We start from the raw sequence: 13,817 nt of genomic DNA, 5'->3' as shown, positions 1-13,817 counted from the left end.
AATTCACACCAACTGGGTTTCTGGTGAAAAACAATTACTTTTCTCCCTTTGAATGGCATTCAAATACTCAAATACAAAATGTAAAACTGAGATAATTGCCTTTGTGGTTCCAGTTGTAAGGGAATAACGCCTCAATAACTTACCAATATTAAAATTACAATTCAATATTTTTTTTATTTGGAATATTATAAATTAGCAGGATAAGCCACACTACTAGGTATTGTGGTGCTGTGGTGCTTTAGGCTGAAAAGCATGAAAAAGCAAATCATTCCACCTTCTATTCTTTATGTGTCATGACTACAATGTTGACACTTTGACAGTTAGATAAGCATCTGGTGGTATCTATGTGCTCTGATAAGACTGACGAGGTCGTGCTAACAGGGGTCTAAATAGGTGAAACATGGGGTCAGCGGCCCTGACACATTCCTCCTCGGTAGAAAATAACCCGCACGCACACACACGCGCACACACGCGCACGCACGCACACACACACACACGCACACACGCACACACGCACACACACACACACACACACACACACACACACACACAAGGCATGACCTTTACCCTGTATGGTGTCACCTCAGAAACAGCTGGTCAGGCTCACAGCACTCATGGGAAACAAAAATGGGGACATAGTTTATTTGCAGGGGTGACTCTAGCTAAGAGTTTGTCCTTCTCATTTAATCATTGTTTTTTATATAAAAGTTTACATTTAAATGAGATCTGGTTCCATTACTCCCATCATCTGACCTTGTAATTACAAATGCAGAAATCCCATATACCATATATCCAATACATAAACAATTATACAATACATAAACAATTATATATATATCTGTGGCTATAACCGTACATGTCTCCTCTTTATCATACATAACATATTTTGTCAAAATATTTTGAGAATTAAGCCAACTCTCTAGTTTCCCTATGACAGGCTTTAAAGTGTGTAGTAATATCTTCAATTTTGCTAAATTAATTATACTGACTCAATTAGTAAACTCTAAAGTCTCTGTAGCAATTTTGGATTGGAGGCATCGCCTTCACTTGCTGGTTAATTTGTCAGTAGACTCATTAGAGCATTGTACTGCTGAGACAACTATGATGATCTGTGGAGTCATACACTTGCATATCTTCATGTATCATTAGTGTTTGTCACAGGGAAAAACAAACTGTATGTGTTTACATATAATAAATGCACATGCATGCATGTACAAATATGCAACATATACTTTAAATGCATGTATAGACATTCAAACTTTATAATATCTGCTCACATGCAAAGGCAAATCAGATTTGTATTTGCCCTCCTAATACTATTCTCTCAGTTGAACTCTGTGGGCTGATATCCCTGAGAAGAGACCTACCAAGAGTCCGCCAGATGCTCTCCACTGCATCTTCAGATGTTTGCTAATTTATCTGCAAGCACCCGACACACTATCATAATTCAAACATTGCTCATTCACGCTACCGTAAAGAACATGCTAGATTTACGACTCTGTGTGCGTGTGTGTGTGCCTATGTCTCAGAATAGGACGAAGGGGAGGGGCTGTAGTACAACTGGAGTGATCCTAAAAGTCTGCACAGCTCCACAGAAGCATGCCTGGGATTCCAGAGGTGTCACCAGGGGAGCGGCTTTAGTGTGGCCTTATCTTCCCCAGAAGAAGTCGTACAAACACAGATGCACACAAACGTCAGTCAGTGTGGTTGGAGACAAGCTTTTAGCTGCAGGGTGTAGGAAAGCTCCAGGGGTTCGGCTAGCTGCTCTGTAAACATGTAGACAATGCTGGAGAGGGCTTGCCACCAACAGCCATAGTTAGGGAGGGCGTGGAGTTGGGATGGGAGATTTGGGAGAGTTTAGAGACCACCCGCTACATATTCTGGCAGAATTAGTCTGTTTTTTCCAAGGCTTTATCATACTGTATATGACAGACAACGGTAAAAACATGACAAAGAAAAGAAATGTGATAAGCTCCTTATTTTCCAATTCTATTCTATTCTATTTGACCTCATTATTGTCTTTTCTCCCTGGGGTCTACAATGACACCCTCTCCCCATCTGTACAGCACCCGCCTGAACATGCACACAGATAGGCACAAAGATATAATCTTGTTGATGTGATTTCAGTAGATTTAATATCTCATCACATAACTGTGCATTCACCAAATTACTTGCACTGCCATAATGCCACAACATAATCCACACTTGATTGAATGCCCTCTGCATTAAACCCATTTTCAAATAGCTGACGTAGAATCTACAACAAACAAGGACAAACAATAACACCAAACTAGTGAACTAGAGCAAGAGAACACTTTTTCTGCCCAAACACTCCTATCTTTTTCCACTTTAAAAAAGTAGATTTGCAATTTTATCCCCACTTAACAAGCAAATACAGCATCTCCATATCAAACTCTGTTGCAGAATCGTAAAACAGTTTTTCATCAAGCAAAACCATCCTGATATAAGCAAAAGAGAAGGAAATGTGCTTATGTTCTACACATTATGTTGTTACTCATGTGTCGCACATGAATGAGAGACCTACCCAGGTCCAGCAGCCAGAACTTGCAGTTGTCAGAGTGTCCTCCCTGTGCTGAATCCATGGAGCAAAATGGGTTTAGAGACACTAAGGACTCAACTCCACGGGCCATGTCAAATATCACATCCCTGGGATTCTGAATTTAAATATTCCCTCACTGCATATCCACAGGTACAACTTTCAATTCCTATGCAAAACTAAAAATGTTTTAGTAACTGCGTCGCTGAAATCCCAGAGAGAGAAAGTGTAAAGTCCAGTGTGAGGAAAAAGAAAAAGTCAAATGCAGCATTAGAGAGTAGGATGTTTTCTCTCACACTCTCTCTCTTTGTATCTCCTATCCTCCCTCTCTCTCTCTCTGGGCTGCTGTGAGGATATTGGGCAAGCCTCCACTGTGCCTCGCTGTTCCAAGGGGATGTCTGCAAACATGCAGCACATCTACCGTATTACCCTTTGTAGGAGCACCCACTCAGTTTGTGTGGGCGGGTGCATATTTCACAAGCATTAGGATGCATACAAGTTGTGCAGTATGCTTAGAACAAATATAGACTTGGTTATAAAATCCAAGAGAAGTATACAGGAAAATGGTCAGTGGAAAATATTTAGTGGTTGGTTACAAATTTCAGTTTTTCTGAAATTCTGAATCTCCATTTTTCTTTTTCTTTTTTAACGTCTGAGTTTTTTTTTTAAACTACTTATACTATATATTTAACACTCTGTTACATCTAGGCATCTTCACTTCATCTGAAACACTGTGCAGTTCGGAGTAGCTATGCAGGCTAGATGCACAAAGATCTCCCTGTTTAACTGTGAGTGTGTTTGTGTGTGTGTGTGTGTGTGTGTCTCCCTGGGTTCTAAACACACTCTATCCTGTAAGAACACGCACACACTTGTACATACACTGGCCTGCTCCTTAAAGAGTCCTTTTTATTAATAACAATGTCATTAAGTGTGTACAAAATGTTTATTAATTTCATTATGAGAGGCACTGAGTGTCAACCTGCATGCTTTGGTAAATGGGGGAATTCCAGTAATTCAACTGAAAATGTGATTAGTGTGTAAGGAAAAGTGGTCTAAACCCAATTTCAACAGGAATGTGTAGGTTTGCACAGGTTTCAGCAGCTAGCTGAACAACACAGGACTTAAGATGTGAACCACTGTTATTCTCACTTTCACACATACTATAATCAGAGCAGACAACCAGCTGCCAGCTATACACTTTACAGGCTAATCCTACTGTATGTGAACCATTGAATCCACTCTATTCTGTTATTCCAGACACAGACATTGTCCCCCAACAGTCAATTATTCCTGCTTGTGAGACACAGCAGGAAAGGGGGAGATTTCCCGGAGAACACTAATCCGCAAAACCGTCACCCTTCCGCAACTTTTGACAAAGTGGCCTACATGGTTGGTCAGTAAATACAAAAGGCTGACAAAGTAGCAAAGACGTTTTTTTTGTCATCCTTGTCTTTCTCGTCCTCAGCAACAGCCTTTTTTAACCACAGAAACCCCATGCAGTGAGAAGCTCCTTTTCATCACTCCTACTGGCCACACAAACACACAGATACAAACAGTGAGGGCTGGTTAGGCACAACCAAGGGACCAAGGAAAGCCAGATAAAACAAGAGCCTCTATAAGCAAAACAGAGATGACAAACAGTGAAGCTGCAGTTACTGTAATTAAGTAGTTGGGAAATTCTACCCTTCTTCCAACACTGTACTAGTAAATCATTCTGCTAATTCCAAAGTTGTGAGCACCTGTTTTTACAATCCGAGTATCCTATAATTTTAAATACAAATGCAAACCTTTCTCATACAAGGCTGCCAGCAAAATATGTGTATGCTTTATTACCATAGAAACAAGCAGCTCTCACCCACTCTTTCAGTTTAAAGAGGGAAAATCACAAGTAGAAACTTCTGTCAAGACATGATGCCGCAAGCTCATATCTCAACCGACAAGTGTCGAATGAGGGTCAGGTCTGTGTATAGAGTCTTTCCTCTCACCTTCTGTTAGCTATATTTATTCTTTGTTTAGCAATGTCCAAATTAGGATTTCCAAGTTTATTTTGGTCATAAGAAAAATCTATAAATCTACAGTATGTATGTATGTATGTATGTATGTATGTATGTATGTATGTATGTATGTAAGTATGTATGGTATAAGTAAATATAGTATACCTATTTATCTATCTAGAAGAGAGAGAAAGATGAGATCAAGACCAATGCCTTACATAGCCCAGGTGCAGTGCAGAGAGATACAATATCATTAAAAGGCTGCATCAGCCTAGGCTGAGTGAGAAACAGTAAGACAGCAGATGTCATTGCATCATATCAGAACGGAAAACAGTTTACCCAATGAAGGAACCAGTCACCTTCACAGAGGCACATCCAACAACAGTGCACAAGAATGTAGAACTGGATAGCACCAGGGTCATGATCCACACAGTAACCTGAGCCAGCTATTGGGCCTTTATCAGAGAACTTGAACCAAATACAAGCTCAGGGAGTCCCAGTCTCAGTCCAGGTTGACTTTCAAGCATGGGAGTATCAAAAGGATGGGATGAAGTTAACAAGACACAGCCATCATGATCTAGCCTGCACTCCAAGGCGTTACTGTTATTAAGAAAAATATTTTATATTGGATACTAAAAGCAGACTATAACCCTTTATCACTATTAAAAATTGGGGGACATTCGGAAATTAATCTCATGCATCACATTTCCAACAATAATCTGTTGTGTTGGTAATTATGAGTTAATTCGCTGGCAGGGCATGATTTAACAGTAATTGTAACCAGAGCTGGTGTGATGGTAAAACACACACACACAGGCTGTGGAAAAGAAACATTGACGACTGGTCTTAATAAAACCCTTTGGGTTCGACAACAGATGCAGATTCTGACATTATATCTTTCAGGGTTGCACCCTCACAAGGCAGTTTAATATTTCATGTTTGTTATAATCGAGGCCATGCTGCTGCATGTTTAAGACAATATAAGGAATACTGTCAGTGATACAATCTGTGGAGCGCTGGGAATTCAAAGGTTAAAATTATTTTAAGATAATTAAAAGAGAGCTGTGCATCAAGCGGGTCTTCCACAGTTGCATAGCAACACCTAGAAATACACGTAAGTGCTTCCCCAAGCAGCTGTTTGGTGAGAAGTGAAGGTTCTGCAGCTCACCAATGATACGTTTCCAAACACATCCTATTAGCTTTCCCAAATGTTTCAAGTGTCCATATGTGCATGGATGTGACAAGCAGCAGTTGGGTGAGATAAGAAGATTCTGCAGGCCACCTTTGCTGTTTCCAAACATGAACTACATCCAATTAGCTTTTCCTAATGTTCTGATGTGTCCAGATGTTCCTCAATATGACAAAATAACTCTCACTCCACCTGCCACTGTGTATGAAAACATTGACATCCTACCTTTGTGGTTGAAGAGCCCCTCCATCTCCATGGAGGACCTGGAGTGAGCGATACAGAGCATGGAGCAGGGTACGATGCCCTCCTGGGCTGGAGAGCGATCTGTGGTCCTCACCAGGCACCAGTCCGGCTTGTCGTGGAGTCGCTCCAGAACCTCCACGGTCTGGCCTCGCCGCACCGTCAGCTCCCCGCTGCTGCTGCCATTACTGGCAATAAAGTCATGGATCACCACTGTCAACTCACAGCCACCGGACAGCTAAAATGGAAGAAAGATATGAAAACCTATTAAACAAATGCTGATATTTGTTCATTTTAGTTCTACATGAATTCAGGTTCCACATTGCTATCTGTGAGGAGAAATTGTATCCAACAAGTGATAAAACAAAATCATGAGAAATTAAATAGAGGTATGTAGTAATAAACCGTGATTTGATTGTTGCTAAATTGACTAAGGAGGGAGGAGAATCCTCTTGGAAAACACTGATTTTCCAAGCTACTGTTTACACGTATCTCGTCCAATCACTACTGATTACCAGCACACAGACAATCCAGTGTTGTATCCCTCCAAGCTCCACTACAGATTTTAAATTTCAAAGAAGAGAAAGACATAATTTCTCCTGCATTTTAATAATCTTGCCACAAAAAAAAAAGACAACATAAGAACCAGATACTATAAGCTAATGCCAACAAGCATGGCCATTCAGCAGTGGTGGTATGTAACTAAAGTACATTTACTCAAGTATTGTACTTAAGTACAAATATAAGGTTTACTTGAGTATTTTCTTCTCATGCCACTTTACACTTCTTCTCTTAATACGTTTAAAGGATCTGAATACTTCCTCAACCACTGTCATTCAGTAAAATTACTTCTGACATCACTAAATGGGATGAATGGGCTCTCAGAACAAAAAGCAAATATTCCCACACAACATCCTTTGATAACAGCACAGGTACTCCAGCTGCACTGTACAGTTAAAGTGCACATGCACTGATGACTGGTGACTCATTCTAGCATAACTCAACAAAACGTCAGTCTGACGATCTGACTCTGCTCATCTAAGTGTCTATGAGAAGAAAGGCAGTATTAGATAGAGGTGGAACAAGGTGGAATTAGTCACTTTATTTACAAGTTATTCTCAAAAGTATTTCTGGTCAACACGTGACAATGCAGCTGCTTGTTTCTATGAAGGCTTCAATCTCTGGGCTCACAGCAAGTTCTGTGCTCATAGGTAAAAGATATAGAGCAACAGTACACCAGAGGGTGCAACAATATTGTTATTCTACAAATATTAAATACAAAAATCACAAACAATTCCTTATTGTCTCGGACAAAGTTAAAATAAATTGGCTTTATTGACACGGTAAATGCAAATGAATACCACATATGCCCAAACGTCTGTAACTTGTCCTCTGCTGTACTTAGCAACAGACCTAATTCTACACTACAAGTATTTTCAGTTTATGTATTTCATGGTAAATGTCCAAGAAAAAGATATAAACATGTCTATAGCAAAGAATTTTGAGCTATAAAACCTTAAATGATTCTAATCATCTTGTGGGCACATAGTTAAAAATATCCACATACCCAGCAGACTAAAAATCATCCACACATCTCATGCTTTGCACATCCCAGGTTTACTGCTGCTTAAATTAGACATGTGTTTCTTATTTCTAGTGTTGAAATGTATAGTGTTGCAGGTTTCTTGTGTCCTTTCTATCTGAAATAAATTGCGTTGATCATTTCAAAGATGTTCACTGTTAAAACTTCACAGTAGTGCTTTTTTTCCTTTTCTTGTTTTCAAATACTTCAAATCACATAATGTTCAACATACCCTTTGATAGTGTGGTAAAGCCAGAGAGCTAAGGAGTTGCGAAATGGGATGTGAGATCCTGTCCTCCAGCTTCTCCATTGTTTTCCACTCCCTCATTGCGAGAGAAGTCCCAAAGAGCCAGAAAACTCTACAGCACTCTGATTTCTACAGTTATCCACTGAAAATGTAATCTAAATCACAACAAGAAGTTGCTCACTAGGTAAGCATAAACTGTCTGGAAAATAGTGCAATTGATTTAACTTGTTATGGAATATTTCCCCTGGGAAAACAGCCCGAGATAATCACAATCTTGAACCATAATAACATCACAAGGCCAAAAGAAAAGTTGGTGCCGTCCACGGTCAACAGCACTCCTCTGTTGGTTCTTACAATCTGACTATTGAAGCTTAAATGATTCCCTGTTGTGTGGCGCTTCCCCGGAGCGAAGCGGTTAATCCATTCTTGTCTTTAAACAAGTGTCGCCACAATTTAGCTCGCTAATGTCCATTGACAAACAAAAAAAACTCCGGAAAATTAGAAGAAAAGAAAATTGATGGAATATTTCTACGAAGCAAAGTGTGAGATTGATAGCTGTGAGGACTTAAAACTGTGCTCTCCTGTCTGGCATACAGACGAGTATCCTCTGTGAAGAGAGTGTGGGAGGCTGAAGCTGCTGACACACAAGTCAGTCACTAAAGCAGAGACACACACAGGAACATGGACACACACACTAACACAAACACACCACTGTCACTGCCTTTTGAATGAGAAGTCTCACAGAGAGTCCTCACAGAGAGAGAAGCATTCAAAAAGTGAGATTGAAATGCAAAATTGGTAGTTAGTTAGTTGTGTGTTTTAAATGTTTATGCTTGTATGTATGCCCTTAACTGAGGGAACAATGACAAGTTAACTAGTGTCTGTGATAGTTTTGAAACACACATGAACACACACGCGCGCGCACGTGCACACACACACACACACACACACACACACACACACACACACACACACACACACACACACACACACACAGCTCACCTTTACAATTTGGTTGTATGCTATATGAAAAGCTGAGCTTTGTGCTAACAGTTGAGTGAACAGTGACAGTGAACTCGCTAAGCTAATTTTCTTATTGTCCTGATTACAGCAGAAATGTATGAGGCAGAGCTAAAGGAAAGTCCAATTCAAGTGTGAAAATAATGACCTCATGTAAGAGTCCACCGCTACAGTTTATAAATAGTTTGACTTAAAATTATGGGAATATTTTTGTATCTATGTGTGCTGGTGTGTGTGTGTGTGTGGTTATATCTTGTAATGGCACCACGGAAGGCCTTTCCTCCTACGCTCAGTATGAGCAACTGAAAAGCTAACACACACACACACACACACACACACACACACACACACACACACACACACACACACACACACACACACACTGCTCTGTCAGATGGACTGTTTCTTCCTCCTAACACAATTAAATACTTTCACAGGAAACAACTTGAGAAGAGTTGCCTGCATCTAACCAGCTTCTGGTGTGTGATGGCATGATATGGACCAATGACAGATTAGCTACATACTGACTGAATTAACTGAAAAATGTAGCATGTAAAGGGAAATGAAAAAAAATACAAATAAATTGATGTATCACTTAAGTGTTGCCTATACATTTTGGGGCTTAAGAAAGCCTGGATATTGTGTGTGTGGTCCTACCTTATCACTGTCCAGTGTGTTCTGGGATGTACGTGAGGCGATGGAGATGGTATCCGGTTGGCTGCTGGCATCTCCCTGGCTGTCCAGCTCCTCTCCGTCCCTACAGGCAGACATTATCATTACTGTCATCTATTATTACTATTATTAATAATCCTTACATTTTCTATCTATGTAATATCTATTATATTGTTTATTGAGTTGATATACTGTGTTTGCTCTGTAGTGCCACTTTCGTTTTTCCCCAGTATGGTTGCAATGGTCGATTAAAGCTGTGCCCAGCTGCAGTGTTTTAAATGTCATGATTGCAAAACTGATTAACATTGTTCTTACATTTACTACTGTATTTATTTTCAAAAATGTGTTGCACATACAAAATACATTTACAAGATGACAAACTGTATTAATACACTGTTTGCTTACCGTCTGCCTTTATGTTTAGCTGTGGTGGATTTAGGGATGTGGATGGGCTCCTTCAGAGCTCCACGCAGGTGGACAGTTCGCTCCTGGATGACCTCCCGAATGTGTTTGATCCAGTCCTGCTTGTTCTCAATACTTGAAGCCTGGGACACAACACATGATTGGTTCAGACAAAGGTTAGGTTTACAGGTTCTAGCATGTACAGGTATTATGTCAGTAGTGTAGCCAGGTCTTTTTATTTCTGCTTTTTCATATACAGACACAAACAGAACATTAAATCAACAACTCAAGATGTGAACAGCGGAGAAAACTAAAACCTGTCGCCCTGTTCACTTGGCCTGAATGAATTAATCGTTGACCCATAACACCGTATCAGGTTTAATTTAGCAATTATATAGTTTTGACTGATCCCACGAGTGCTTTGATCCCTGCAATCTTGTACTTGAGTCAAACGTCCATATTCAGACACAAAGTGAAATGACGACAACTGTGTCGCCTATACTCCACTTAGGGTTTCACAGAACGATGCTTATTATCAGCCTTCTGATTAACATCACTGAGCCAAAGCAACACTGTATTTAGCATATGACTATTCTTGTCTGTGTCTTCTTTTCTTCCTTCACTTAGCAACAAGCAGCACCAAGGCTGCAGTGGCACTGTGTTACATAAGACAAAGATTAAGATGGTCATCAGAAGTTATGTAATAAGACCAGTGTTGGGGAGTAACAAAATACATGTACCGGTGTTACGTATTCAGAATACAAATTATGAGTAACTGTATTCCGTTACAGTTACAATTTAAATAGTTGGTATTTAGAATACAGTTACATTGTTGAAATCAATGGATTACATTACAATACTTCTCTGTTTCACGAGTTTATTCACTCTCTGAATAAATTAAGGCAACTCCATGCATTTCCCACAAGCCCCAATATGAAAACGAAAAAATTAGCTATTTGAGTGATCACTGATAGAGGCAGAGATGGAGCCGGAACCGGCACAACAGAGCCAGGGCAAGAATGCGTTTCTATCTTGGAAATTCAAACAGCATTTGACATTAAAGAAAGAACAGGGAGAACGAAATATAACTGTGCAGTGCAACTTCTGCTTGCCAGCAACCGACCTCCTTTCAGCGTCCAAATTACTCCACCTCCAACCTGAAGAAGCATCTTAAAGTAAGTTTTTTTTTGATTAGCCAAGGGTAGTCGTCTGCTGTAGTTTTACTGGTCACCTTGCTATTTTATAGTTGACATGCGACTTTACATTCTCCTACATGCTGATTTACTATCCCCAGAGCTGTTGAAAGACTAGCCCCGTTTGACATCTCGTGATAGCTTAGACTGCGGTTAGATTTTTGTAGTATGCAGGTCGGGACTACAAATACCAAAATCTATCTGCTTGTTCAGGTACACATTCAGCCAGTTGGAACAGAAGAACACACCAGAATAGGCCTGTTTAGAAAGCTGTATGTGATGGTCGCATTCCTACACTTATAATATGCAATTCAATGTAGAAGTAATCCAAGTATTCCGAATACGTTACTCAGATTGAATAACGTAACGGAATACATTACAAATTACAATTTTGGGCATGTATTCTGTATTCTGTAACGGAATACATTTAGAAAGTATCCTTCCCAACACTGAATAAGAAGATAGCTGTACAGCACATATTTACACGTAACACATTCACATACACCCACAGGTGTTTGTCTTTCTCTCTGTCGGTCTCAAAAATAAACACGTTTACATCTACACACACACACACACACACACACACACACACACTCTGCATAAAACATTGCTTCTGACTGACTGCGTGAGAACTACCAAGTTGCATGTGAGTTTGGATTTTGACCCATCAGCTGCTATGATAATGTTTCTGTGTGATTAGTAGCAGAAAGTAACACTTTATCCCCTACAGGGAGTTAACTTTCTTGGGGATTATGTAGTGGAGCTGCTCAGTGGCCAGCAGATCAGACTGTGGTTGTACCGGGCAGCTTCCATGTATGAATGTGTAACTGTGTGAACGTGATCACGGCGTTCCTGCAAAAGAGAGGCTGCCTCTCAGTGAACCTCCCCTGAATAAATAAAGGTAAAAAAAAAAAAAACCTGTAGTGTGTAGTCTGAGTGGACTACAGACATGGAGTTATTCTTTTTTATATAGAAGGAGAATCATATGGGGGGGGGGGGGGGTATTTTACACTTAGTACAGAGCCAGAGATCAAAACAATGACCTTTTATCTTCACCATTAAAATCAACATCTTGATACCTTGAGGACGATCTTGTTGTCTGAAGTCGGGGTTCTGCCCACCCACAGGGCAAACTTACAAGGATCTCCTTCCACATGTTCTGTCACTCCAAGCTCTGATGTCTGAGGGGGTGAATAACAAAGATTACATACATTATATATATATACAGTATATACATTATAGTCTAATAATGCCATAACAATTTGCAACCAAAATAAAAACAATGTGTGTCATAGAGGTCTTCCAGCTGACCCAACTCCCAAAAACCAAGGATCAATCCTGAACCATCCGGGTCTTTAGTTCACACTTTTGAGCCAGACTCAGTCTTAGTTTGGGTCAATCTTGAATTGATATTTTAAAGTTTTTGATTTGATTTGACCCAATAAAACCTGATATGACCCGAGGAAGAGTCTGATAACATGAGCAACACAAGCTGCAATCGGGACACATCATTTTACAACTACATTGACATCAAACAGTATATTACTTACAAAGAGCTTGCTCTTGTAGAGGTACTTGCTGCGCCCGTTGGAGTCTTTGACTTCTTTGCTAAGGACCAGGGACATCTCGAAGAGGAAGAGGTGTCGGTCGCGACCCTTCCGGATCAGAGTCTTGGGATCCCATACCTGGAAGGACTCCTGAAGTATCAACTCTCCCTGGGAGTCTATGTTACCATCAAACCCTGAGGAAGTGAAGGCAGAGGAGGAAAAGAGCCATTTAGGGGTGTTTACATGTATGTACAGTATGTACAAACATGTCAGTGGGTGGCAAATGGAGGGAAGTTTAATGAAGTTACTGCTGACTGACAGCTGAGTAATTTGTGCTAAATGTAAGTGACGTGATCACATTCACAAAAGCAAAGTGAAAGTTCAATTAATCTGAAACATCAGACCCTCAGAACACACTCAGTGAACAGTTGTACAGGTGACTATCAAAACACAATAGGAGTTCCATTAACAACAGAGGCATGTGTGTGAGGGGGTTTGCTCGGTGTATACCCACCATCCAGCATAGAGAGGTGCATGGCATCATTGGCTCTCTTGGGGACACTGAGCATGACTTCAAGACCATCCTTTATCTCACCTTTACCCTCCTCACAGCATGTCAACAACTCCTTCAACAGAAGAACACAAACATACACACAGTGCCATTTAAATGAAGAAGTAAAGAACACATTCATGATTAAGTTCCTACTGTATACATTGTTTTGCCTGCAAAAAGTGAGTAATGCTAACCCAGATATTCTTTCATTTCCAGTTATTTTAAGGCATGCTGTACCTTGAGAAGGAGCTGGTATTTAGTGATTCTCTGGACTGGTTTGATCAGGTAAGAGGAGATGGAGTTGGCCAGGCGATGTCTTTGCTGGATTTCCTTAAAATCAAAAAAGGAAAACAGACACGTCTTACAGAGGCTACGGTCGTCATTATTCTAACTAATGTACTATACAGACAAGCCTTAAGAGTTGGATTACAAAATGGAATAAATAAATACAAAATCACTCACACACCTGACTCTATTAGCACAGCTTTTAACACAATAGCATGAGCCAACACTTCAACATATTCTGCACTGTTTATAGTTATTTATTAATTACTCTGTCCATCTTACTGTGACCTGTGCAATATGCCATCTCATATTCATCTGTTTAATCATCTGTATATC

At 40.1% G+C, this 13,817-nt stretch overlaps 1 protein-coding gene across 1 annotated transcript in view; it reads right to left on the bottom strand.

The window, feature by feature from the left end:
- triob (trio Rho guanine nucleotide exchange factor b) overlaps positions 1–13,817 on the bottom strand; it is a 112,606-nt gene that overhangs the window by 16,520 nt on the left and 82,269 nt on the right. Inside the window, exons 31-37 of the mRNA XM_078253422.1 lie at positions 13,434–13,526; positions 13,158–13,269; positions 12,647–12,837; positions 12,176–12,277; positions 9,907–10,046; positions 9,487–9,586; positions 5,966–6,218 (exon numbers count right to left, since the gene is read on the bottom strand). Of these exons, the coding sequence (XP_078109548.1) occupies positions 5,966–6,218; positions 9,487–9,586; positions 9,907–10,046; positions 12,176–12,277; positions 12,647–12,837; positions 13,158–13,269; positions 13,434–13,526 (991 nt within the window). The remainder of the gene's footprint in view (positions 1–5,965; positions 6,219–9,486; positions 9,587–9,906; positions 10,047–12,175; positions 12,278–12,646; positions 12,838–13,157; positions 13,270–13,433; positions 13,527–13,817) is intronic.

The sequence above is a fragment of the Sander vitreus genome, chromosome 6 (assembly GCF_031162955.1).
Source record: "Sander vitreus isolate 19-12246 chromosome 6, sanVit1, whole genome shotgun sequence".
NCBI classification, from domain to species: Eukaryota; Metazoa; Chordata; class Actinopteri; order Perciformes; family Percidae; genus Sander; species Sander vitreus.
This window is presented reverse-complemented; position numbering and strand designations above follow the sequence as displayed.